Source organism: Lepisosteus platostomus, chromosome 26, assembly GCF_059453375.1.
Source record: "Lepisosteus platostomus isolate fLepPlt1 chromosome 26, fLepPlt1.hap1, whole genome shotgun sequence".
Taxonomy (NCBI): domain Eukaryota; kingdom Metazoa; phylum Chordata; class Actinopteri; order Semionotiformes; family Lepisosteidae; genus Lepisosteus; species Lepisosteus platostomus.
Window position 1 is genome coordinate 15,194,447 of NC_142636.1, and position 22,266 is coordinate 15,216,712.

Below are 22,266 nucleotides of genomic sequence, written 5' to 3' on the forward strand. Positions count from 1 at the left end.
GTACATCACTGCCCTCGTGTGGCACAGAGTAGTACCACACCTCCAAAGACTCCCAGTTCTAGAGCAGACGTTCTTAGCCTTAGGGAATTCAACAACTGCTCAACAAGTCAATTGATGAATTTATTTTTTTAGGATGTAAATGTCACAACCCAACACCATCACTGCGGTCAAGCACAGTGGCGGCAACACTATCGGGCTGTTTCTCATCAGCAGCTTGTCGAGAGAGAGGGGAAAAGTACAGGCGATTCACTAACACAGGAAAACCTGTTAGTCTGCTAAAGAGCATTGCAACACTTCACCTCGCATGGCTACTGAAAGCTGAGGGGAAGTGGTGGTATAACATGCATTTTCTTCCCTTCGGGGACGAGCCGATGGGACACTGGACCTTGGTGTTGAGAGCAAACTGTGGAGGACAACATGCTGTGATGGCAGATCTTAAAAAGGAGGCAGAAATCTGGTACATTGTGCACGGTTATTTACTAGATGGTACGTGTACATTAAAGAGGCACGCTAAGCAGAAACGTGAACAATTGCACTTCTCCGCGGAGCCATCCTTCAGGGTCTCTGCACTAATGAGCAAGAAAAAGGACTGAAAACCAGAGCTCAAATTTGAACATCCAACAAAACATAAGAAAAAAACACCTAAGCATAGTTTTGAAAGAATTGAAAGCTACTCGTTTAGAGTCATAACAGATTAGCAATTCTAATTAGAGGTTGAAATGACAAAAACAGTTCCAAGGTGCCGACGAGTGGAATTGAAACGTTTTCACGTTGGCGTGCTGTTGGTACTCAGCCCCTGCTGCGTCATTACAGCACGTCAGACCTGGAGGAAACGCCGGATCAACGCCTGTCAGGCATCAAGAAGAAGTCCGAAACGAACTAAGGGAAACAGGTACTACTCCATTCTCAATAGTGCTGTAAACTACAAATTCTCATCCAAATGCGACAATGGTTTTTTTGTATGAATCACCAACAGTATTCAGATGTTTCCAGTTTTCCACAACCCTAGAACCATTACAGGGCGGGCTGTTCACCGGGGACTTACTGTTCCAACACAGTTTTTCAAACTGTTTGATCATTGTTTTTTTTCCTATTTTAAGTGCACACTTCACATTTTGAATAAAACTCTGAACAGGTACCATGACTCGAATTACTCGTGTTTACAATGAATGTTCTGGACAAAGACATAAGTCATCATTCTGCTCTTTCCTGCATTCGATCCTCTGTTCTTCAACACTTTCACTGCCTTCAGCTGCCCCACGGCTCAATGCGCCACCTTGTCCCCCTCATTTTAGGGAACAAATGACTGTGTGTTTGAAGGAAAAGCAAGCAATAAAAAACAGATTGTTTGTCCGTTGAATTATCAAGATGAACACAGTCCAGGACCAGTGGTACAACAGGACAATGCATCTTTTTTTGCTTTAAAAGACAGAAATGGTCACACCTCTTTGTGATCGACTTCGGATAATTCCTGCCCAGTCTCAGTCCCCACAGTAATAGCCGTTTTTATTTTGAACATTTATTAATTATTTAAAAAACCAAGAAATCTGGTTTAGCAGGGCTTTTACCAGGCTGTGTACACTGGTTTGTTATCTTGCAGCCTGACGCTGCAATGGGAGCCCATCCACCGGCCCCAGGAGAAACCCTCCAGCCCCATGAGTGTGCGCGTGGCCGGCTCTCTGTTCTTCCCCCAACCTTTCGCTCAAGCGCCTGATGGATCGGCTTACTTAAGGCTTAACATCCCGCTAGGCCGATGCTCCAGGATTGAGCTTTTCAGAGCGGTCTTTTCCCTATCTCCCGGCCTGCCTCCAGCAGCCTCCCACCCTCCGCATGGAGCCGCCCGGAAACTCCCGAAGCCCAGCACTTGCGCTCCGACTGTCTGCCTGCCGGGTCGGGGGTAATCAGCTTGAGAAACATCCCTTCTGAAATTCTGTGTTGGGCTCGCAGTGCTCAAAGGCAGCCCCATCCTGCAATCGCCACAGCTTCCCTGGCCATGCGGGCGCCAAGCCAGACAGCACCGTGTCTGGAAATGTAGAGGCTACAGCCCGAGCTAAAGGTTACTTCACATTAAAGACTTCACCAGATGCAAACCTTTGTGAATTAATATTTTAAATTTACAGAACAGTCCGGCATACAGTTTTGTACATTATTTGGAATGCAAAAGAAATTGAAACAAAAATGACATTGCACAATCCAGTGAAGTTAAAAACACATATTGCCCTTTTGTTCTCTGTACAAAGTCCTTTGGCTTCCTAAAAGCATTCTTTCTAAAGTCGCTCTATTAATTACAGCTTATCAGCTTAACAAAACGAAACCCAGTACTTCACCTTACTCGCTCAAACTAGTAAAACCACTTATTGAAAAACATCCACAACAAACTCAACATGTAATTCTCTCAGCGCCAGTGTGTAAAACGCAAGACGACAGCTTCACAGAGGCAGGTAAGCAAACTTTAACCCCATATTCAGGGGTGCTTTGAACTGGTATGTGGCTTTACCTCTGACACATGGGGACGAGTTACTTTAAAACAGCAGCAGCCGGGGGCCATGTGCTGGAGTGTGAGCTCAAGACGTAGTCTGGCACTCCACGTCCGTGAACAAGGAGAAATGAAGTTAGAACAGACTAGCTGTTGCCGATTAGAATTCAATAAAGATAACATAGATAAAAAACCACTGCATTAACTGGCACACACTCCTCTGGCATTAATACTCTTATTGCTTACTAAAATCTTATCTCATATATTTGGCTTCAAAAAAAGTAATGCGAATTCATCCCAGTCACCTTCACACACAAAAGAAGCCTGCCTGGGACAAGAGAGCGCTCTTCCGACCATTCTCATTGGGGTGTAAGCTGCTGTAGATGCCACCTGTAAAAGTCTTCTTGACCTGGACCTGTGAGAGTGGATGTGCCTAAGCTGCAAGCTGGTTTCAAACAGTTTATTAAATGACATGCTGTAACCTGCCTGGCTTAGGCCAACGATAACAAGTAGCAGTTAATGCCATGTTGAAAGGAAATAGCACTACAGCCAAAACAGTGTGCATTTCATTTTATTTCAACATAGAATGAGTCACTACTTGTCCCTCTTCACACAGAATTATTGACAATTCGTGATTTGGTCTTGTGAGAAAGTGGTAAAAAAAACAAACAGAAAGCATCACTCTTTCAATACCTACTCTTAAACATCAGAATGTGTGTCTTGCCAGGTGTGTTACTTATGGCTAAAGACTGAGGAAATGTGCTGTGATGCAAGCCCTTGCTTTGAAGTCTATAATTTACCACAGTTTCCAAAAGCAAACTGCTACTAAACTAAAAGAACAGCCATGCAGGCACAATATTAATGTGGATTTATTTTGAACCTTCTCTGCATGTTCTCCCTGCTCCCAGAGAAATGCACGTTCCCCTCATCCTGACTGCCCTCACGCTGGGGCCAGTATCCGCGACAGCATGCGAAGGTAAAGCTGAAGACTAATCACATACTGTACAGCACCATTACACTGGACACTCGGACACCTGCAGCTGAATTCGGTGTTACTGCACATGAAGGGCCAATTAAATCAGAGGATTTCATAGCGTGTACCCTTCAATCTCAATTTAATTTTCATTCCTTTTTAGAACTTTTAAAGACAACTGGTATTACACAATTCACAAGACACTAAAGTGTTTAATAGCTCTGATAACACACAACAGACTCGGGGTCATCAGCCGACTGTAAAGGTTTCTCTTCCCAGGTCCCGACACCGAGTATCGGCTCCAGGAGTTCTCAGCCCGGGAATGTTACGAAATAAATGGCAGAAAGGAACCACTGTGCACGCTTGACCGTTCATCAGAGCACTGCGCCATCTCGTCCACACACGTCAAGTGGTGCTCCAGCGTTCAGCTGCTCTGCTTGCACCGTGTTCCCACAGAAGTGATGGAAGGTGAGACCCTGCTGATCCTTCTGCCTTTGCCTGCTGGGCAGCTTCCTTCTTCATACTGCGCCTGCGCTGTTTTTCACCACACCGGTTTTGCCTGCATCTGGGGGTGCTGACTGTTTTTAACCAACGCCACGCAGACAAACAATGTTGACAGCAACACAAGAGGATCTTATAAGCCTGAAGGCTTGTAGGCCGAATTGACGTGCCTCGTCACTCACAATGAGAAGGCTCATTCAAGGACACCTGACAGGATTAAGGCACGGGACACATCACCTCACACTGACTGCAGTGATTCATCCCTGCTCCTTTTTCACTGTTGTGAGTACTGAGGCTCGGAAGAGACTCATGCAGAATGCACTGCAGCTATTTCCAGACTTGCCCTTGGATTGTGAGAGAATCTAGAAGACCCACTTCAGATGGTCTTCCAGAGAGCCCCATTAGACAATAGTGAGGTCGACCTGTAACTACGACATGTTCTTGCTTTCAGAAGCAGTCAACATCTCACTATCACCTTTGCTCCTTCTTCTTCAGGTGCCCCAGCCAGGGATCAAGAGAGTAAGTAATGAGCTCTCTTTTGGTAATTAAACCCAGAATCACATCTGAATTGAAAGATGCAATGGAAAAGCGCAGCACCAATGGTGTAATATTACAAATCTAGTTCCAATTCAAGCCATTTTCCAGTTACCATAATCCATTACTAGCACAATGGCTTACTGTATTTTTTAAAACTCCACTGTTGTAGAAAGTGCAGATCAAACTATGACACTAAACTGAGGTCCAGATGTAATGTTTAATGTGTTCACTAAAACTTCCATGTCAATGCTACCAGACCCCCTTACATTACCACTTTTAGTTCTAGTAAGAGAGATGATATTCAGGAAATGAAACACAGCATGTCTAATCACTGGACAAGGATTCTTAAAACAATTCGCTTTTCCTTCTTAGGATCGTCTAAATCAATCTGGAATCAGAGATATTTCCTTCCGTTCAGGTGTTGAGTTATACAACATGCTGCACCTGTCAGTGTATCTAGGTTCTCTGCCCTGAGCTCACTTGTGAATTCTTCCAGGTATATCCTTTGAGAAGGAGTTTAATGCCACCCAACCAGGAAAAGGTAAGAGTTCTGTTTCACTTATTTCTGAACTGAGGCAAAGAAAAAGACTACCTACCTATACAAAAAGCACACTTCACATTCAAGAAAAATAATTTTAAAAATGTTCATAAGATGCAGCACAAACTACAGCTATAAGATGCTCTTGAATGATGGAAGACAAGACCCCAGATGTCTTTAACCTGGTGGCAATAAGAACCTGCGCATCTCCAGGTGACTCAGCTTTCCGTAATGATACAGGACACCAACATACTGCATCCTGCCGCCAGTGTAGGAGCTTCCCTTTACAACTCACAATTACAAGTGAGTGCAGCCTGTGTTTCAGGGCTGGGGCACAGGAGGGATTTGAAATCAAACTGTTTGTGAAATTGGCCCCCACTTCATGGAGCCTCCTTACTGTGACACTTGAGAACAATTCCAGAACCCAACCAAGACAGCGCAGAGCAAGACATTTACATTTACAACCATGTCCTGGCCAAGACGCCGACGTTGCACAAAAGACAAAACGGTGAAAGAAAGTAACAATCGATTATAAAACAAATAAAATAACAGGTCACAACATATTGAAGGGGGCAAGGCAGAAAAGATTTCATCATGCAGCTGACAGCTCCCTCAGATAGCAAAGTGAACACTTCCTGCCTGCTCCACAGTTTGATTCATTTGCCGGCAGCAGCAAATTCAAATGGCTTGTGCCTGAAGTGAGAAGTGGCTCTCGGGAGGTTCAGTACTGAGACAGGAAGGTCATTGACATTCTGTAGTTTAATATTCCAACCTGTTCCTGCCCTTATTATTTCAAATGCATAATTAACAGTACATATTTTCAAAGTCTTCCCCCCCCCAATAAGTTAAGCTACTTTCAGAAAAGCAAGGAGCTGCTTGTTACTAATGTTTTTGTGCTATCTAAAACAAGTGCTTCAAAGCTAACACTGTACTCAATTTTGTTTTAGAATCGAAATTCAGATCAAAGAAGTGGCTCATATTTGCGATCACTGCTGCGTCGGCTGTTTTTGTGGCAGTAAGTCCTGTGATCCTCATGCTGCTGGGCTGCAAGAGCAGCACCGGCCTTCACCCGCCTGTATGAGCCGATCCTGTAGCGGAGAATCGGCCTTGTGCTTTAGAAACGGCAGGGCATCTTCTGTCACACGTTGTCAAAATGGCCATGACTTTTTGAATTAATGCCATACAGCCAGTTTTCATCTAATCACACATCTTAAAAAACATACCTGTATATGTTGTTTTTATCGCGTCTTGTGTTATGACAAAACTCAAACCCATCAACAAGCTGACTGATACTTTGAGGGTAAGACTGAAAATAAATTTGGTCTTCCCAGTTGTGTAATCGCCCACTCGGATTCACCTCTGCATGACTGCCCGTGGCCTGGCCTCTGACCTCTGACCTCAGTCTAACAGAGACTTGGAGTGACTCTGTTCTACCCCACAGGCCTCATCACTAGATGCTGCCCTGCCTCTTTCTGACACAGCTTTCTGATTTAGTTACATCATTCATGTTACCACTATGTAGTCTACTGTATATGTGCATAACAACCTGCAATCACAGAAACTCTTTGTTTAACAGGTGTTCTGGAAGATAAAGGAAATTAAGAATTGTCTGGACAGGTAAGCATGCAACTCTTACTACACTTTTCATTCAAAACAGTACTAAATAAACTGAATGAAAAGCTTATTTGAGGCTTATTAAAAGAACCAACCTGTATGAAGCCCTCTGTGACTCTAGGTCCCTATAACCCAGAAGTCAACAAAGCCCCGTAAGGGTAGAACACAGCAGATACATTTACAGCAACCTCCCACCCAACCCTTCACTCTCTTAGCAGGTCCAGCCAGGAATCCAAGCCCATGTGGAGATCACACAAACCCCCAGATTGGGGTCCTCAAACATCTGCTCTGTCTCAGAAACCTGGGTGCACAATGTGTTGAAAACCACCCTGGTTGAGGCTGGTTTGCACACTGGCGGTCCTGTGCAGAACGTGGTTTCACAAGCTCCCTGCTAGACAGTCACAGTAGACACCCACCTTCTTCTCAAACGGCACTCTCACGTTGAATTAGTTCTATGAAGACCTTGACCACGGTTTCCAGGCTCCCAACACCTCAAAGTAGTTCAGAAAGGGTGTTTGCCTACGTAACTCAGCAGGATACATAGAATACAGTGTGTAGCATCAGGACTGAGAAGACAAGTGTTTTATTTCCACCGTAAATGAAAAACTTTCCTCCATCTCTAAAAGGAAAAACCACAGGCCAGTGAGGAAGGAAGAGTGCAGCTCGGACCAGGCCGGGCCGGAGTGAAGGGCAGGGCAGAGGACAGGACCATCAGGAACACAGCAGTCCGTCTAGACCAGAACTACGAGATGCCCAGCTCCTCCAGTCCGCTCCACCACAGACCCCTGTTGACATACTCTTCTCAGCTACTGGACTGATGAGTTATTACACCACATGGGGAACCGGCAAAGCACAAGTTCATTCTACAGCCACTCTTTCTGTCTTTCTCCTCTAAAACGCTAACATTAACTTGCATGATTTTATATCTGTAGCTCATAGGCAGATATGACTTCCAAATACAAACTAAAAATCTAGAAGAGTATAACAGTAAGTAAAGTACGCAGACTTTTTGAATACTCGTGTTACAAGCCAGGAACTGGGAAGGAAAAGCCCAGTCTTACAGTCGTGCCTGAGAGCGCAAGGGCGCCCTCTTGTGGCAGGAATCACGACTGCCAGCGCGGCCCAGCGACCTCCATCCTGACTGCAAACCCATCAAGACAAAGACAAGACCGCTTCTGTCGTGGGCTTCCAATAAACCTAAAATAATCAATCGGTTACAATCGGGATTCCTACGAAGTGAATGACAGAAAATCTGTTTTCTGCTGCGACGTATTTTCGTATTTTTTTAAATAAAAAAGGACGATCCTGAGCCAGTTAAGACACTAGGTGTAACACCTGAAAACTAAGTACGACCAGTACGAAGTACGAAAAATGTTAGTGGGTCAATATTGATATAACTGTCAATATTTGTTAAATATTGTATAGTAAGTCTGGTTTATGGGGCTGTAAAGTGACGTCGGTGTCGTTCATTAGAAACCCTACCCCCCCAGTACAAGGGTGGAGTGGTGTGACGCTACTGTAATTAACCGCGGTGAGCTGACCCACTGAACTGGACACAGCCGCCTTAGGACAACAGTTACAGAAAGATAAGTCGACAACTGCTATTTAATTAAACTTCACTACATTATTTTAAAGAATCATTTGACTGCACTTACATTCCGTGTGATAGCTCAGAGTAAGGAATGCCGTCTCCGGTGTGGGTGGGGCCGTGTGAGCCGGCGCGTTGCCGTGGACGCCGATCGATGATGCGGCGCCGATTTTGCCCTGCACACCTGAAGAAGGCTCCACGGCCGAAACGTTGTGTTTTCTTTCTTCTTTTTTTTCAGCAGGGAATAAACCTATTACTTGTTCCTTTGCAAGCCTACGCATGCTGACGCAGCTCCCCACCTGAACTACTAAATATTGTACATACGTTAGCTGTAATACAGCTACTAATAAACAGCTTCGTTACCTTCATTCCTGCTGTGAATGGTATTAGCCACTAGAGGGCCCTGTTGTGTAAAGTCTGTGCCAGTTTGGGGGATATTTTTTTAGTGGCAGCAGTGGAAGTTTGTGAGCTTCATCTGTTCAATAAAAGATTGCATAATTATATCCCCAGCGTGGCACCAATTCAAAGGCATCTCACATTAATCTCCATTTATACAGTAGGGAATTTTTCTGGAGCCAGACCAGTTCAGTTTATTGTCATATGCACAAGTGCAATGAAATGCGTATTTGCATGTATGCGCCAATCCAAAGACATTAAGAAAATACCAAAACAAAAACATAAACACAGACCAGCAGCACCAGCAACAACAACAACAAGTTAAATAACACACATAAGAGTAAAATACCGTTCTCAAAGGCACTCCATCAATCTGTATGCTCCCAAGAATTCAAAACCATAGCCAACATGTGAGTCCAGAGCCCCTGACCACCTGCTACTTCAGGCGTTTTGGGAAGAAAAAAACAGCTGAGTAGGGTTTGTCAGCAGGGTGACATGTTGGCGCAGTGGTCAGAATTATTGCCTTGTAGCACTGGGGTCTTGGGTTCAATTCCAGCCCTTGTCGGTGTGGAGTTTGAGCAGTATGTTCTCTGTGTCTGTGTGGAGTTTGTGCAGTATGTTCTCTGTGTCTGTGTGGAGTTTGCGCAGTATGTTCTCTGTGTCTGTGTGGAGTTTGCGCAGTATGTTCTCTGTGTCTGTGTGGAGTTTGCGCAGTATGTTCTCTGTGTCTGTGTGGGGAGTGCGTGGGGCACAGATGGAAGCCAGGAATGAAAGGGGTGAGACAGTTAGGGAGAGAACAGGATTCACTTGAGTGGGTACGATGAGTGTTAGGAAAAAAACACCTTTTGGAATGAATTGCCTTTTGTAAAATAAATAGCTTTGTGATGCAGAACAGGTGACAATAAGCAGCTTTACCAATGCAAATCACCTGCTTAACTGACCAGCAAGTCTTTCAAAGTCCTTAGAAAATCAGTGATTTTAGGGTTCGTCTGTAAACCCTCAGCATTGGACAACAGTCTTGGAAAGATGAAGCAACAACTGCCAATTAAAATAATTATTTTATTTACAATTTGATTTACAGTGCATGTGGACTCTGTGTGATTGTTTCCCGTCAGTATAGTTGAGGTCTTGCTGTCCACTGGCTACAGATCTCAGAAAAAGATGCCAAAAGACAATAGTGTTTCCAGAGTTGGGGGGGAGTGTTTTAATGTCAAACTGTGTTGAAAGCACCAGGGTGAGGGTTAGTGTTGGGATAGGCTACACAGTTAAGGAGGGAGAAGGGGGAGGTGGGATCCTTGTAGTTTTCTGTTTAAAAAAAAAGCTTATTTTCTGATTGTCTTTGGTGGAACAGCTTGTTTCAAATCATGGGTCATTTATAAAAGTAAAGCAAAAACAATCACACTGAATTTCAGTGATACACTGAAAATGAAACTGTAGCACCACGGATGGCGTGGCAGGGGGGCGTGCCATGCTCTGCCACACTCTGCCACGCTCTGCCACGCTCCGCCACGCTCTGCCACGCTCTCTCCCGTCTCTCGCATGCCTGCAGCTCCCCTGGAGGACAGATCAAGAGCACACTCCGACGTTATCCTCCGCGCAGCAGTTTCCACGGTTACACAGATGTCATTTGTGGACTGATGCCTGAATTTCCGCATTCCTGCCAATTAGCGACTGCTGTCAAAAGAGCTGCCCTCAGAATCTGTTAAAAACTCTAGACTAGATGAACATTCTTCTTTCTTAGTGTTGGCCATTTGACATGATGAAACACGTTTCTGAGACAGTGAAGTTAGGGATCAGGAAGAAGTGAACTAGAGGCGCCGTGCGCTAGAGTGACCAGCCCTTCAGTTAGTCTCCGATTGGCAAGAACGCTGTTTTCCACAGAGCCAGGCGTCTCTACCCTTCTCCTGGATCCCCCAGACCAGCTGGTGGTAGAGGTCACCATGAAATCACTAAATAATACGGTAAATTCAGCGTTCCTCTAGAACAAGCCTCAGCCTTCCTTTGAAAGAACATATGACTTAATCGACCAATCACTAAGACCCAGTCTTTAAAAACAGGCGATGTCAGTGGTGACCTAAGAGGACCCAGGGTGGGAGACCCCTTATTTAGAGGGCTGTATCAAGCGCGACAAGAATTCAGGTGGATGAGCGCAGATTAAGCATGGAAAGCCATTGTTTATGTCAATAATTATTATATGCCTTGACAAATGTGCGGACAAAATGCTGGAAGTGTATCAGGAGGTTTCTAAATGGGTGGAGAGTGGCCTGCAAGAAGGTGCTCCCTTACCTTCCTGCTGCTATCCACAGCTAAGGTCTAGGTCTGGAAGAGAAAACAGAATGGCTGTCAACAGCTACGCCAGCGCGCTGCGGTTCTGTCCTGGAGGTCCGCCGCGCGGGCGGGGCTCCCAGGTCTCTTTGAAAGGCAGCGGCCCCCGAGGATCACCCCTGGGGCTCCTGGGAAAGAGGTCGACTCCAAGCCATCTGCTCGCTTCCGGGAGAGACGCAACCAGCCGGCCTGCCTCGCGCGCGGCAGGACGTCCGGCACGCTCCTGCGGGATGCTCCAGGACTTACCAGCAGCGCAGCGGCGAGAAGGGCTGACAGGACGGGGACAGAGGCAGCAGCGAGCCGGTGTGCTGGAACACAGACAGGGGAAGGACAGCCGTTACCGCCAGGAGGCGACACTCGAGTTCGGCAGTCGATCTGGGAACATCATCAGCTTGCAGGCCCCTGCCTTCCTGACTTTGAGCCCAGACAACATCGAGGCTGCAGGAGGGCTACACACAAGGGGCCCCTCTTTCGGATTCGAATGGCAGCCTTCTCGTTTTTGTCTGATTGTCCGAGGTCTGAAGGAGGAAACGTGACGAGCTCACCTGCCGAGCTGGGCTGAGCCTTGACGGCACTTCCTGAAGTATCCGTGGCCCGGGGAGGAAGTTCAGACACTGTGGGGAAACAAGGAAGTTCATTCTTAATGAAGTTGATGCTCATTTTTCCAGCAACGGAGCTATCGGATTACATGTGATGGTAGTGTAATATGGGCAGAGAGAGACATATAGCTTGTGTACTGTTTGACAGTGTGTCTGTCCTGTCTGGAACTCAGCAGACCTTTCTGAGCACCGTCTGTCGGGGCTGTGGAAATGAGTAGGAGAGCAGTTGGATGATTCTCCCCCATCCTGGTCTCCAGCCTCTCTGATATCTGGAAAGAACCAGGAGTGGGCACCCAGACTTCGCCTGGGGGTCAGAGGGCTAGAGGCCAGGGAACCTATCCTGAAGTCATTTTACAGAAGAGCCCACAGAAAGAAAAGGGAAAGAGAATTGTGTGTTTTCAGAAATCAAAAACAGATCTGCACTACAGCCATTGTTCCCAGAATCCAATTAACCCACCAGTATGTTTTTGGACTGTGGGAGGAAACCCATGCAAACACAGGCAGGATGTATAAACTCCGCACAGACAGCACCCCTGGTCTGGAATTGAACCCAGGGCCCCGGTGTTGTGAGGCAGTAATGCTGACCACTGTGTCAACATGCTGCTCTGTGTGGGTATCACTCTGTTGCCAACGGGAAGCACAGGGAAATCTAGGAAACCAGTACCTTGTTCAGCGGGATTCTGGGGATGGTTGCCAATAGTGCAGCTGAGACCTAAACGACAAGCACAGTGTCAGCTCCTCAGAAACACATCCGGTGATCCAGGGATCCCAGAGCTCTCCGGAGTGCATTCGTCACTTCGGACACTCACAAGGACACAGCCAGAGGGGCACCCCCAGCCGGACGCTCCAGTCCCAGAATCTCTTCCTGCCCATGTTCCTGAAGCATGGGCTGTTTCAGGCACCTCCTCCTTCGACCCCTGACCCCTGACCTCTGACCTGGCGTCTGCAATAATCCGCCATAACACAGCCCTGACGCAGCGCCCGACTCACTGCATCAGAGCCTCAAGCTGCTGCTTGGATTGGAGAACTAGCTGCCTCTTCCAGAATTTCCACTTACCGTTGTGATCCTCCACGCAGGCTCCTGGGAAGAGCAGAAAGGAGGTGGCGGTCAGAGTGTAACCAGTGCACGAGAGAGGAATGCACGTCTGAGACAGGTGTGTGCTGGGTGAAACAGCCCTTTAACACACTCTTACCCATCAAGGTGCCTTCAAATGTCTCGTTCTTGAACCTGATGCTGGCGTTCCGGTCGTGGCGGATGCATAATTCCGTATTGGAAACCCTCTCGATGTTGCAGCCCTTCTGGGATTTGATGCCGGCTTCGCACAGCGGCTTCTGCTCTCCCCTCACGTTGAAGCCGGACATATTTTGACCGTGGACTCTGATCTCCACATACCTGCAGGTGTCTGGAAAGGATAACTAAAATTAGTTTTCCTAAAGCAAAATTATGCTAAAAAGTCAGATTTATTCAGGAACTGACTCATTCTGACCTAACGGGCCTCTGAATCCTGTGTCCACACAGGGACAAGGAAGACAGAGAGGCGGACCCCTGGAGACAATGGCAGCTGACCGTCCTCTACCTCTGCGGGAGCTCCACAGCGCCCGGCAGGTGAGTTGGTGCCGACTGGAGGAGCAGAGCGACCCTCACTGTCGCTGTCCAGAGAGGGGGTGTCCTTCGAGGCTCTTGCAGTAAGTCTCTGGGGCATCAAAAGCTGAGAGGGCCAGGGCACACAGGCACACGCATCCTAAGCCTGTTCCAGAGCAGGACTCGTATTGATGGTGCGAGTGTGTCACCCTCTCGGGGAATCCCGATCCCCGTCAGCTAGGGGCACGTGCCAGGCTGGAACCCGCAGCATCTGGGTCACTGAGCCCAACCAGTGCTCCCCCCACAATATCACATCTCTGGGCTACTAGAGTGATCACGCGAGGAAGGACGATGTGACATTCTTGACAATGCTTCTGCAGTGTTCTATTTGTGGTCAGCGGCCGGCGAACAGATGGGGAGATGAAGCACAATGAGTGGGGACACCACCCCCAGTCCCGCCCCACTCCCCTCTGCCAGGGATCCCCACTTCTGCTTGAGCCTCTCGGGACCACCCCCCCCCCCCCACCTCCACCCCCCTCGACGCTAGGATTTCAGACTGGAGGGTGTTACCTTGGGCGGAGATTATTTCCAAAGTGAGCAGCACAGCTACCAGGACACTCATGTTGTAGTAGCACTTCCTGGGGGAGGGGAAAAGAAAGCAGAGTTAAAAAAAAAACATTTTAGTTCTCGGCAGGTTTTCTGTGCTCAAGCTTTGTCGACGGCTGCAAATGTAACTCACTGCATCTGCTTTGGTGTCTGAGCGATCGAGTCTGATCTGAAACGCCTCCTTCCTTTGGTTTCTCTCCCTACCGCAGGGGCGATGATTTTGATCAGATTTGCAAGTCAAAGGCTCTGCTGTCGCTGCTTTAAAGCCTCACCGCCAACACTTCTGGTGAACGTGAGCAAGGGTGGATACCCTGGCACCGCGATCGGGGAGAAAAACACCAACCCCAGGAGCAGGAGAGAGTGATCGGGAGCCAGGGCCCTTTGTCTCTGCTCACGAGCGACAGCTGACACCTCCCTGACCCGCAGAAAGGGTGTGGAAAATAAGAGAACCGAGAGTCACAGGAGTCCCGCTGGCGCTGTCAACCACGTGCCTGTGGGTGACGTTTGCAGGCGATTGGGCTGAGCGATACTCGGAGCGATTGTTTGGCTCTGCAGCCGCGGATGCCTTGTCGGTCACCTTGAAATCTCAGGCGGAGGCGGAAGTTCCTGAGGAAACGGTTATGACGCAATCCCACAATTCCCCGGATTTCCGTGAATGACGAGGGAGACGTCAGTCAGCCTCCCAGACTGCTCTAGTCGGCGCTAATCCGTTTTCAGGTTAAAGAGCGTCTTCCCAAAGTCACTCCTGGTACTTGACTAAAGAGACTGAGGTTGTTATGGACTTTTTTTGTTGTCGCCTGTTCTCCAAAATTCGCTGTTTATTGTAGGTGAATAGAGATATAGGAATCCCTCAGCACCAATACAAGAAATTGTAAATGGCCAATAAAGTGATCTTCTCTTACAGTATGTATAACCCAAATCCATTTTTCAGTCCTTTAACTTATTCTTGGCTCTATCACTTATGTTCTCCTCGTATTTTCAAAACAGCCATTGGCCAGACAAATCTAAATATATTTTTGTAGGCTAGACACACCAAAAACATTTTTCACCAAAAGTAAATATTGCCATATATACAGTACCTGCAAGCAGAGCAGGCTTGTGCAGCGTGAAGACTAACAGAGAATAACTCAAAAAGGTTTGCATGGAGGTGAAGAACCGGCTGAAGCCATTAACTGAACAAACATGAAACAGAGGAGACATTTACTGTAACTGTTGGCAAACATGTTTTTCCGGGGAACAGAACCAGGAAGTAGCAGTCTACTGAACCCATAGAACCCGGTTTCATTTCAAATTGAAAAATAAAACAATTGGGTTTTCTGTGGCTAGTCTTCGTGAAAGAAAACAGGAGCCTTAACCAACGTGACCACGGAAACCTATGAAGGTCACAAGATGGCCGACACGAAACCTCACGCCCTGTCGAGATATATTTCCAAACAAGCTGGGCTTCACCCGGCCTACCTTAATGGCAAATCCAGTGTCCCAAGAACGTTCTGATAAAAGTTTTGTGATGTTAGTGGAGAAGAAATTCCCTTTCTGAGGAAGATTCACTTTTTCGACGGAGGTCTTGCTCTGCGCCCTTGCTGGTCTTCTTCCTGTTTGATGTCATGAGCAGACCTGCGCAGTGGAGAGGGATCATCGCTGTGTGGCTTCTTGATGACATACCTGCTGCCCTGCAGTGCATTGATGGCTATATTTGTCTGAGAGCTGTCTTGCCATTGAAACCAGAAAAGATCTCTCAAAACATTTCTGTTCTTCTAGACCACAAGACAGAATCAGTTCAGTCATTGTTAGAAATTAGGTTTTCACATCAAATGAGTAGTAAGATTTATTTTATATGAACTGCGTGACATATGCCTTACATTTGCTTGAGACCAGGGGGACAGCTGGTTTAGTGGTTCAGGTCGAAGGCTTGTTAGATCAGAAAAACTGGTAATTACTTTTAAAACAAACATAGAAATAAGCATACAATATATTTTTTAATTTTGTGATACTGAAATGGAAATCTAATAAGTAAATTGATTCTTAAAATGTAGAGAGCTTTGCAAAGAATATATTGGTGCTTTTAGAAAATATATTTCAAGGATGTAACTGCTGTGCAACAAGTCCGTGCAGAATTTTAGAAAACAGTGCGTCAACAAAGTACACTGTTTAGGTTACTTTAGAAGACAATGTACCAAAACTATATATGCTGTCTGGGTCGTTAGAATTAGCCGAAAGTAACTGATAAGCTTTGAATAACAAATCTAGTGGTGCTTCTTCTTTCGTTTTATGATGTAATCTGTTTTTTCTTAGGGAAAGGGAAAGTTTTAGAAGGGACAAAGTGCTGAGCTTTCTCTTACAGCGCAACGTCTTATAAAAACCCTGTACTGCTTGTAACAAATTGAGTCTCTGAGGCACTTTGCGAAGTGGCAGCAGGGCTCCCAATATTGCAATACTGAAATAAAGACCTTACTCAGGTGAGAACTCTCTCTTGTGGCTTCCTTGATAGTTATATTTCCATGACAGTTACAAAAACATCTTTCATCTCTCTCACCCTTTTACAGCATCTTTCAGACTAGCCCAGGTACGTCATTGCTGATTCAAGTCCAGCAGATTTTCTCTTCACAGTGTAAAGGACACGTCACACACATGACAATGCACCAAGAAGTGGGGAACCAAAGGGACTGTGGAGTGATGGGTAGTTTTATCAACGGATCAACTGCAAATAAGATGATTTGTATCCCTTCAGCGCCTTCAAAATAAGCTCCTTTACTAGAAGTCTTACTTTTTTTCCATTTCAAATGCTTCCCACTGTAATTTATGATCGGGGAGAAGAGGAAAAATACTTTGTGCTGGCCAACTGTTGAGTGTGATGGGCGTGAGGTCTGCGTCTGACTACCCCACTGAATGTCTCACCTGTACATCTGTCTCATTAATTTGGAACAGAGGTGGGAGCATTGCAGGTTCAAATCCCAGGAGGGGGCACAGCTGTTGGTGTCTTTAGCCAGGCACTTCTTTCAGACCACTCCAGTTTAATATTAACATGAACTTCACAACCATCAGTTCTTCTCGTTAACCCTGACCCAGTTAATTGAAGGTGATAAAAGCAATGCAAAAGGCCGGGGTCTCGGTCTCGAAGGCCAGAGCTCAGCACAACAAGGGAAACAGGTCTTCGAGGCACGAAAACGAAAACCCCCACGAGCTCCGAGCGCCTGTCTCTGCAGGGGAAGTGGTTGACCATGTTTTTGCAGAGCAGACTGCATTGCAGGAGGAGAAGCTGACTGTGAAGCTCGCGATGCTTGAACAGTGGCCTCACGATCAGTGATGATATTGTTCTCTGTGTCTACCCATGGGACCACTTCACATCTGATTGTACTCCTCAGCTCAAGAAAACTGTGCTGAGCCTTGGAATCCTGTCTCTTCAGCTGGATCAGGCGCTTCTCTGGCTGAAACCGCAGCAGACGTCTGGATACTCCTGGAAACACACAGAGCTCAGGACGAGCAGCTGGTTCAGGGGAGGATGGCTGGATGATTTTTTTTACAAAAAGGCCTAAGTGAGCCAATAATGGGTTCAATTAATCAGGATCTCATTGGGGAAACGCCAGGTCCTGCACATCTGTGCATCGAGGGCGACGGTCAGGCGGGATTCTTAATTTTCTTGATGTGAGCGGGATTCTGGGTTCAATCCCGGACCTGGGGTGCTATCTGCATGGAGCCTGTATGTTCTCTTGGGTCTCCTCCCACAGTCCAAAGACAGGCTGGGGGTTAATCAGCTTCTCGGAATATCAGCCCTGAGTGTCTGTGTGCGTCCGGGCCTGTGCCCACTGCTTGCTGAGACAGGCTCTGGCTTCCCAGTGACCCTGAACTGGGAAAAGCAGTTAGGAACTGGGTGGATGGATTGATGTCGGCGACAGTTTAACCCCCGAGGAGAGGAAGGGGGTGGGGGGGTAACACTGATCCAGTTATGTTTAAACTGGGAGCGAGGCAGGAACTGAAAGCATGAAAAGCTCAGGGCCTGAGTGGAAAATCCACATCTGGCAGCGAGAGTTCTGGAGTGGGGCTCGTCTTCCTCGGCTTGGCTCGGCTTGGCGCTGCGGCTCAGCTGCGGGAGGCCCCGGCGCCGAGGACGCTCGCGGTGACGCCGGCGAGCACCGCCTTCGCCGACAGGAGGGTGTAGAGGGGCACCGGCACGGAGGCACAGCCAGCGCAGTCCTCCGCCTCTGCTGGAGCAGGAGAGGAGGAGCAGGGGTGAAGAGGGGCAGAGGACAGGGCTGCGCGGCGGGCTGCAGGCCAGACTCCCCACAGCTCACACCACACCCCCCCCACACCTGACACCCCCCCACACACACACACACCCCACACCCCACCCCCACACCTGACACCCCCCCACACACGCACACCCACACCACACACCCCACACCTGACACCCCACACCCCACACCACACCACACACACCTCACCTGACTCCACACCACACCACACCCCACACCCCACACCTGACACCCCACACCACACCCCCCCCACACCACACCACACACCCACACCACACACCCCACACCTGACAACCCCCCACACACACACCCCACACACCACACCTGACTCCACACCACACCACACCACACACACCTCACCCGACTCCACCCCACACCACACCACACACCCCACACCAGACACCCCACAGCTCACACCCCACACCTGACACCCCCCCACACACACACACACCCACACCAGACACCCCACAGCTCACACCCCACACCTGACTCCACACCACACCACACCCCCCCCACACACCCCACACGACACCACACACCACACACCCCACAGCTCACACCACACCCCCCCCACACCTGACAACCCCCCCCACACACACACACCCACACCAGACACCCCACACCCCACACCCCACACCCCACACCCCACACCTGACTCCACACCACACCACACACCCACACCACACACCCACACCACACACCCCACACCACACCACACACCCACACCCCCCCCACACACCCACACCACACCACACACCCACACCCCACACCCCACACCCCACACCCCACACCTGACTCCACACCACACCCCCCCCACACCACACCACACACCCACACCAGACTCCCCACAGCTCACACCACACCCACCCCCACACACACACACACACACACACACCACACCCCCCCCCACACCACACACCCCACACCACACCCCACACCAGACACCCCACAGCTCACACCACACCCCCCCCCACACCAGACACCACACACCAGACACCCCCACCCCAGGTTCGAGGAAAGAGTTTCGGGGTGTTTGAAATCCCGAGCTCAGGGTCCGGGACAGACGGGAGCCGCACCTCGGACGACGAGCAGCGTGCCGTTGCCGTGGTACTGCAGCATGCGCCCGTCCACGCGGCAGGACTGCGTGCAGTAGTAGACGTCGGTGTCGTTGGGCTGCAGCGGGGCGAGGGTGAGGGCCGCGGCGGTCGTGGCGCTGTCCCGGGACTTGCCGAGCCTGCCGGCGTGCCGGGGAGACTGCTCGACCTCCTGCCACCGGCCCCGGGAATCCTGCAGGTACCAGAAGGCGTTGCAGCCGGAAATGTGCTGCCCGGCGTCGGGATGTATCCGGCACCTGAGCGTAGCGTTTCCACCCACCACACCCTTGAGCTCCAGCGGCCACTGGCTCACCCAGGGCCCGCTGCCCACGAGGCCTGGCGGGCGACAGTGAGGTCAGTGCGGACTCATCGTTCCCAACAGCTTCAGCTCGCAGCTCTGTTCTGACTGAACCGCTCTCCACAGGAGATTGTGTCTGAGGGGTGGACACGCCCACAGTGGGAGGGGCAATGCGCTGCAGGATCGGACACACCCACAGTGGGAGGGGGCAATAGCCAAACTCCCACAGTGGGAGGGGTAATGTGCTGCATGATCGGACACGCCCATAGGGGGAGGGGCAGTGTGCTGCATGATCGGACACGCCCACAGTGGGAGGGGCAATGTGGTGCATGATTGGACACGCCCACAATGGGAGGGGCAATGCACTGTGGGATCGGACACGCCCACAGTGGGAGGGTCAATGTGGTGCAGGATCAGGCATGCCCACAGTGGGAGGGCTTAAGAGTCATACGCCCATTGTGGGAGGGGTCATGCAGCAGGTTGTAACAGACATGCCCACGATTGGAGTCTGTACATCAACACACTCACAATGGGGAGAGACTAACCTATCGTACACAGAGGGATAATGCAACAGCAAAACCCACAGGGAGAGTGAGGTTATGTTAGGTTTGGTGGGAGTGACATTTGCATCAGACACACAACGTAAGTGTTTTTTTTTCCTTCTGCAGAGGTCAATTTCACTAAATGTCAGGCAACACACTGGTACAAGGCTGATCTGGATTCAAAATTCCAAATCCCGTCCAAATTCATCTTTTTAAGTGCCGACAGCAACTTTAAAAAATGGCATGTTGATCAATCGGTCAAGCTCCACCTGTCTGGAGCAAATCGCAGGAGAGTCAGCATTCTCCTGGACCAGAAGGGAACCACTGACCTAGAGACCCCGTCTTCTGTGAGCTCTCTGATTCGAGAATCAGTAACAGGTTCTGGTTCCACCGTCGTGATGGATAAGGTCGAAGAATAAAGATGGGAGTGACTCTACCTTGAAGCTGGAAAGTCAAGAAGACCAGCAGAATCTCAGACATCCTTCTAACCTGAGCAGAACGATCCTCACCTCAGCAGGGACTGCATTAAAAAGAAAGGCATTTATAAAAATCTCTCTCTTGATTTCATAATGCAGTACAAAGACACCCGAGTTCCTCTGTAGACAGCTCAGGTGTTTCTTTTATTTAAGTCCTGCCAAACCACTATCGTTGTATGACCGGTAGGCAGGACAGAGCAGACAGACAACAGCTTGCTAAGCAGCGGCTTGGACACAACCGGCCTGACGGCTCTTCAGACACACAGCTCGCGGCGCGGACGGCCAGCTCAGAGTCGCATCATCGAGTTGACATCCGAGGGCGGCAGCTGGAAAAAGAGACCGTCATCTCCCCACCGCCCGCCCAGGAGGTGCCAAACTGAATCAGACGTCCTCTCCCGGCTCTCGGCTCGACGTCCCTCGGGCCGCGCGCACACAGCGCGTGCCGGCGGGACCCCGAGCCCGTTCCTCTCCGGCAGCTCGTGCCGGGAGCGTTAGCGCACGTCGCTAAACGCAGCAGAGTTTCCTTGGACAACAATCGCTCGTTTAAAAAAAAAAAAAAATCGCTCGTTTTCGCAATATCTCCTAAGAGAGTCCCAACGTTCGCTTCCATTTGATTTAATAATGATTTAATACGTATTTCCCCTCGTGACTCAAATGGGCCATTCGTGGAAATAGCAGACCTCAAACTGTACCAACTGTTTTAAAAAAAAAACAACAGAAAAAATGATGACAGATTTTAATGACGTTTCCTGTTTTTATTGTCTTATATCAAAGGGAGGAAGATGCATCAGAGACGAAATCGCTAAAAAAAAAAAGTTCACCCGCTGAGCTATGGTTAAAGGTTTCAGTGTTACTTCGATTTCCGTGTTTCTGTTGGAAATGTGGCGAGTGCGAGTTCAGATTGAGTATCGGCCATCGGCACAGCGCGCAGCCGACGTGCACCACCCGGACGGACTAACGCGCCACAGGAGCCCTTGTCTGCCCCGATTTGCACAGAGCGGCGGCACCGGGCTTTCTGAAAACAAGACGAGAAGACTCACCTGCTTCCCGGAGCCTGAAACCTCAGAGAGTGGAACTGTCGACCGCGCCACCGCGCGCCCGCGTCAGCACAGCTCGGGGGCGCGACCTGCCGCCGGGGGGAGACGCGCTCCACCACAGCAACACTATTGTAACCACGGCGAAGAGGAAGCAGGAAAAACCCAAGACTAATACACGATAGTCAGAGTCAAGACAGAGACGGATGTTTTCGGATATTTTAAAAGCAATCCTTCGCCTTTATAAAGCTCCTTCTACCGAAGTGTAACCCCACCTGCGAGACACACAGTGTCCATTCTGCACCTGCAGCCCCACCTGGGAGACGCACAGTGTTCATTCTGCACCTGCAGCCCCACCTGGGAGACGCACAGTGTTCATTCTGCACCTGCAGCCCCACCTGGGAGACGCACAGTGTTCATTCTGCACCTGCAGCCCCACCTGGGAGACGCACAGTGTCCATTCTGCACCTGCAGCCCCACCTGGGAGACGCACAGTGTCCATTCTGCACCTGCAGCCCCACCTGGGAGACGCACAGTGTTCATTCTGCACCTGCAGCCCCACCTGGGAGACGCACAGTGTTCATTCTGCACCTGCAGCCCCACCTGGGAGACGCACAGTGTCCATTCTGCACCTGCAGCCCCACCTGGGAGACGCACAGTGTGTGTCTCCCAGGTGGGGCTGCTGGTGCAGAATGACCCCTGTGTGTCTCCCAGGTGGGGCTGTACTTCTGCAGGGTATTCTTTGAGGTCAAAGGTGCTATTTAAATGAATTATACTTGATATTCTGACCAATCACAGGGTTGTGTTGATCAGTTCTCAACACATCACAGTAACTAT

The 22,266-nt window shown here is 49.1% G+C and overlaps 4 protein-coding genes across 13 annotated transcripts in view; 2 read left to right on the forward strand and 2 right to left on the reverse strand.

Annotated features, from left to right (window-relative positions):
* kcnj20 (potassium inwardly rectifying channel subfamily J member 20) overlaps positions 1–22,266 on the forward strand; it is a 181,203-nt gene that overhangs the window by 84,042 nt on the left and 74,895 nt on the right. The window lies entirely within an intron of this gene.
* On the forward strand, positions 2,294–8,595 carry LOC148640379 (uncharacterized). Of its 4 annotated transcripts, none has more exons than XM_088621343.1 (8): positions 2,294–2,441; positions 3,385–3,452; positions 3,729–3,917; positions 4,402–4,469; positions 4,984–5,028; positions 5,973–6,040; positions 6,602–6,642; positions 7,266–8,595. In XM_088621343.1, exons 2-7 carry the CDS (start codon positions 3,389–3,391, stop codon positions 6,615–6,617), a joined length of 450 nt encoding a protein of 149 aa, XP_088477469.1. In that variant the 5' UTR covers positions 2,294–2,441; positions 3,385–3,388; the 3' UTR covers positions 6,618–6,642; positions 7,266–8,595. The 4 variants fall into 4 exon arrangements, with proteins under 4 accessions (XP_088477469.1, XP_088477470.1, XP_088477468.1 ...); XM_088621344.1 differs by having other exon boundaries at positions 4,405–4,469; XM_088621342.1 differs by having other exon boundaries at positions 2,295–2,441; positions 4,446–4,469.
* On the reverse strand, positions 9,669–15,397 carry LOC148640380 (uncharacterized). Of its 5 annotated transcripts, none has more exons than XM_088621346.1 (10): positions 15,185–15,397; positions 14,079–14,146; positions 13,700–13,767; positions 12,741–12,950; positions 12,605–12,628; positions 12,212–12,259; positions 11,494–11,562; positions 11,195–11,256; positions 10,910–10,942; positions 9,669–10,177 (listed from the first exon to the last, which is right to left on the reverse strand). In XM_088621346.1, the coding sequence occupies exons 3-9, from the start codon at positions 13,749–13,751 to the stop codon at positions 10,937–10,939; spliced, it is 471 nt and encodes a 156-aa protein (XP_088477472.1). In that variant the 5' UTR covers positions 13,752–13,767; positions 14,079–14,146; positions 15,185–15,397; the 3' UTR covers positions 9,669–10,177; positions 10,910–10,936. The 5 variants fall into 5 exon arrangements, with proteins under 5 accessions (XP_088477472.1, XP_088477474.1, XP_088477473.1 ...); XM_088621348.1 differs by having other exon boundaries at positions 14,008–14,146; XM_088621347.1 differs by lacking the exon at positions 14,079–14,146 and having other exon boundaries at positions 15,194–15,397.
* LOC148640381 (uncharacterized) lies at positions 15,548–22,214 on the reverse strand. 2 transcript variants are annotated; one of them, XM_088621339.1, is made up of 4 exons: positions 21,436–22,214; positions 20,357–20,439; positions 19,062–19,415; positions 15,548–17,934 (listed from the first exon to the last, which is right to left on the reverse strand). In XM_088621339.1, the coding sequence occupies exons 2-4, from the start codon at positions 20,397–20,399 to the stop codon at positions 17,813–17,815; spliced, it is 519 nt and encodes a 172-aa protein (XP_088477465.1). In that variant the 5' UTR covers positions 20,400–20,439; positions 21,436–22,214; the 3' UTR covers positions 15,548–17,812. The 2 variants fall into 2 exon arrangements, with proteins under 2 accessions (XP_088477465.1, XP_088477464.1); XM_088621338.1 differs by having other exon boundaries at positions 15,548–17,937.

What these genes read in the sequence shown, in the direction of transcription:
- LOC148640379 (XM_088621342.1), top strand. Translation starts at nt 3,389, where the DNA reads ATGCACGTTCCCCTCATCCTGACTGCCCTCACGCTGGGGCCAGTATCC. An exon ending in ATCCGCGACAGCATGCGAAG is followed by an intron (nt 3,453 to 3,728) that starts GTAAAGCTGAAG and finishes TTCTCTTCCCAG; the next exon opens with GTCCCGACACCGAGTATCGG. An exon ending in ATTAAGAATTGTCTGGACAG is followed by an intron (nt 6,643 to 7,265) that starts GTAAGCATGCAA and finishes CATCTCTAAAAG; the next exon opens with GAAAAACCACAGGCCAGTGA.
- LOC148640380 (XM_088621347.1), bottom strand. Translation starts at nt 13,751, where the DNA reads ATGAGTGTCCTGGTAGCTGTGCTGCTCACTTTGGAAATAATCTCCGCC. An exon ending in ATTTGAAGGCACCTTGATGG is followed by an intron (nt 12,629 to 12,740) that starts GTAAGAGTGTGT and finishes TGCTCTTCCCAG; the next exon opens with GAGCCTGCGTGGAGGATCAC. An exon ending in CCAGAATCCCGCTGAACAAG is followed by an intron (nt 11,563 to 12,211) that starts GTACTGGTTTCC and finishes GTTTCCCCACAG; the next exon opens with TGTCTGAACTTCCTCCCCGG.
- LOC148640381 (XM_088621338.1), bottom strand. Translation starts at nt 20,399, where the DNA reads ATGTCTGAGATTCTGCTGGTCTTCTTGACTTTCCAGCTTCAAG. An exon ending in CTTGACTTTCCAGCTTCAAG is followed by an intron (nt 19,416 to 20,356) that starts GTAGAGTCACTC and finishes GTCGCCCGCCAG; the next exon opens with GCCTCGTGGGCAGCGGGCCC. An exon ending in CACGCTGCTCGTCGTCCGAG is followed by an intron (nt 17,938 to 19,061) that starts GTGCGGCTCCCG and finishes CTCCTGCTCCAG; the next exon opens with CAGAGGCGGAGGACTGCGCT.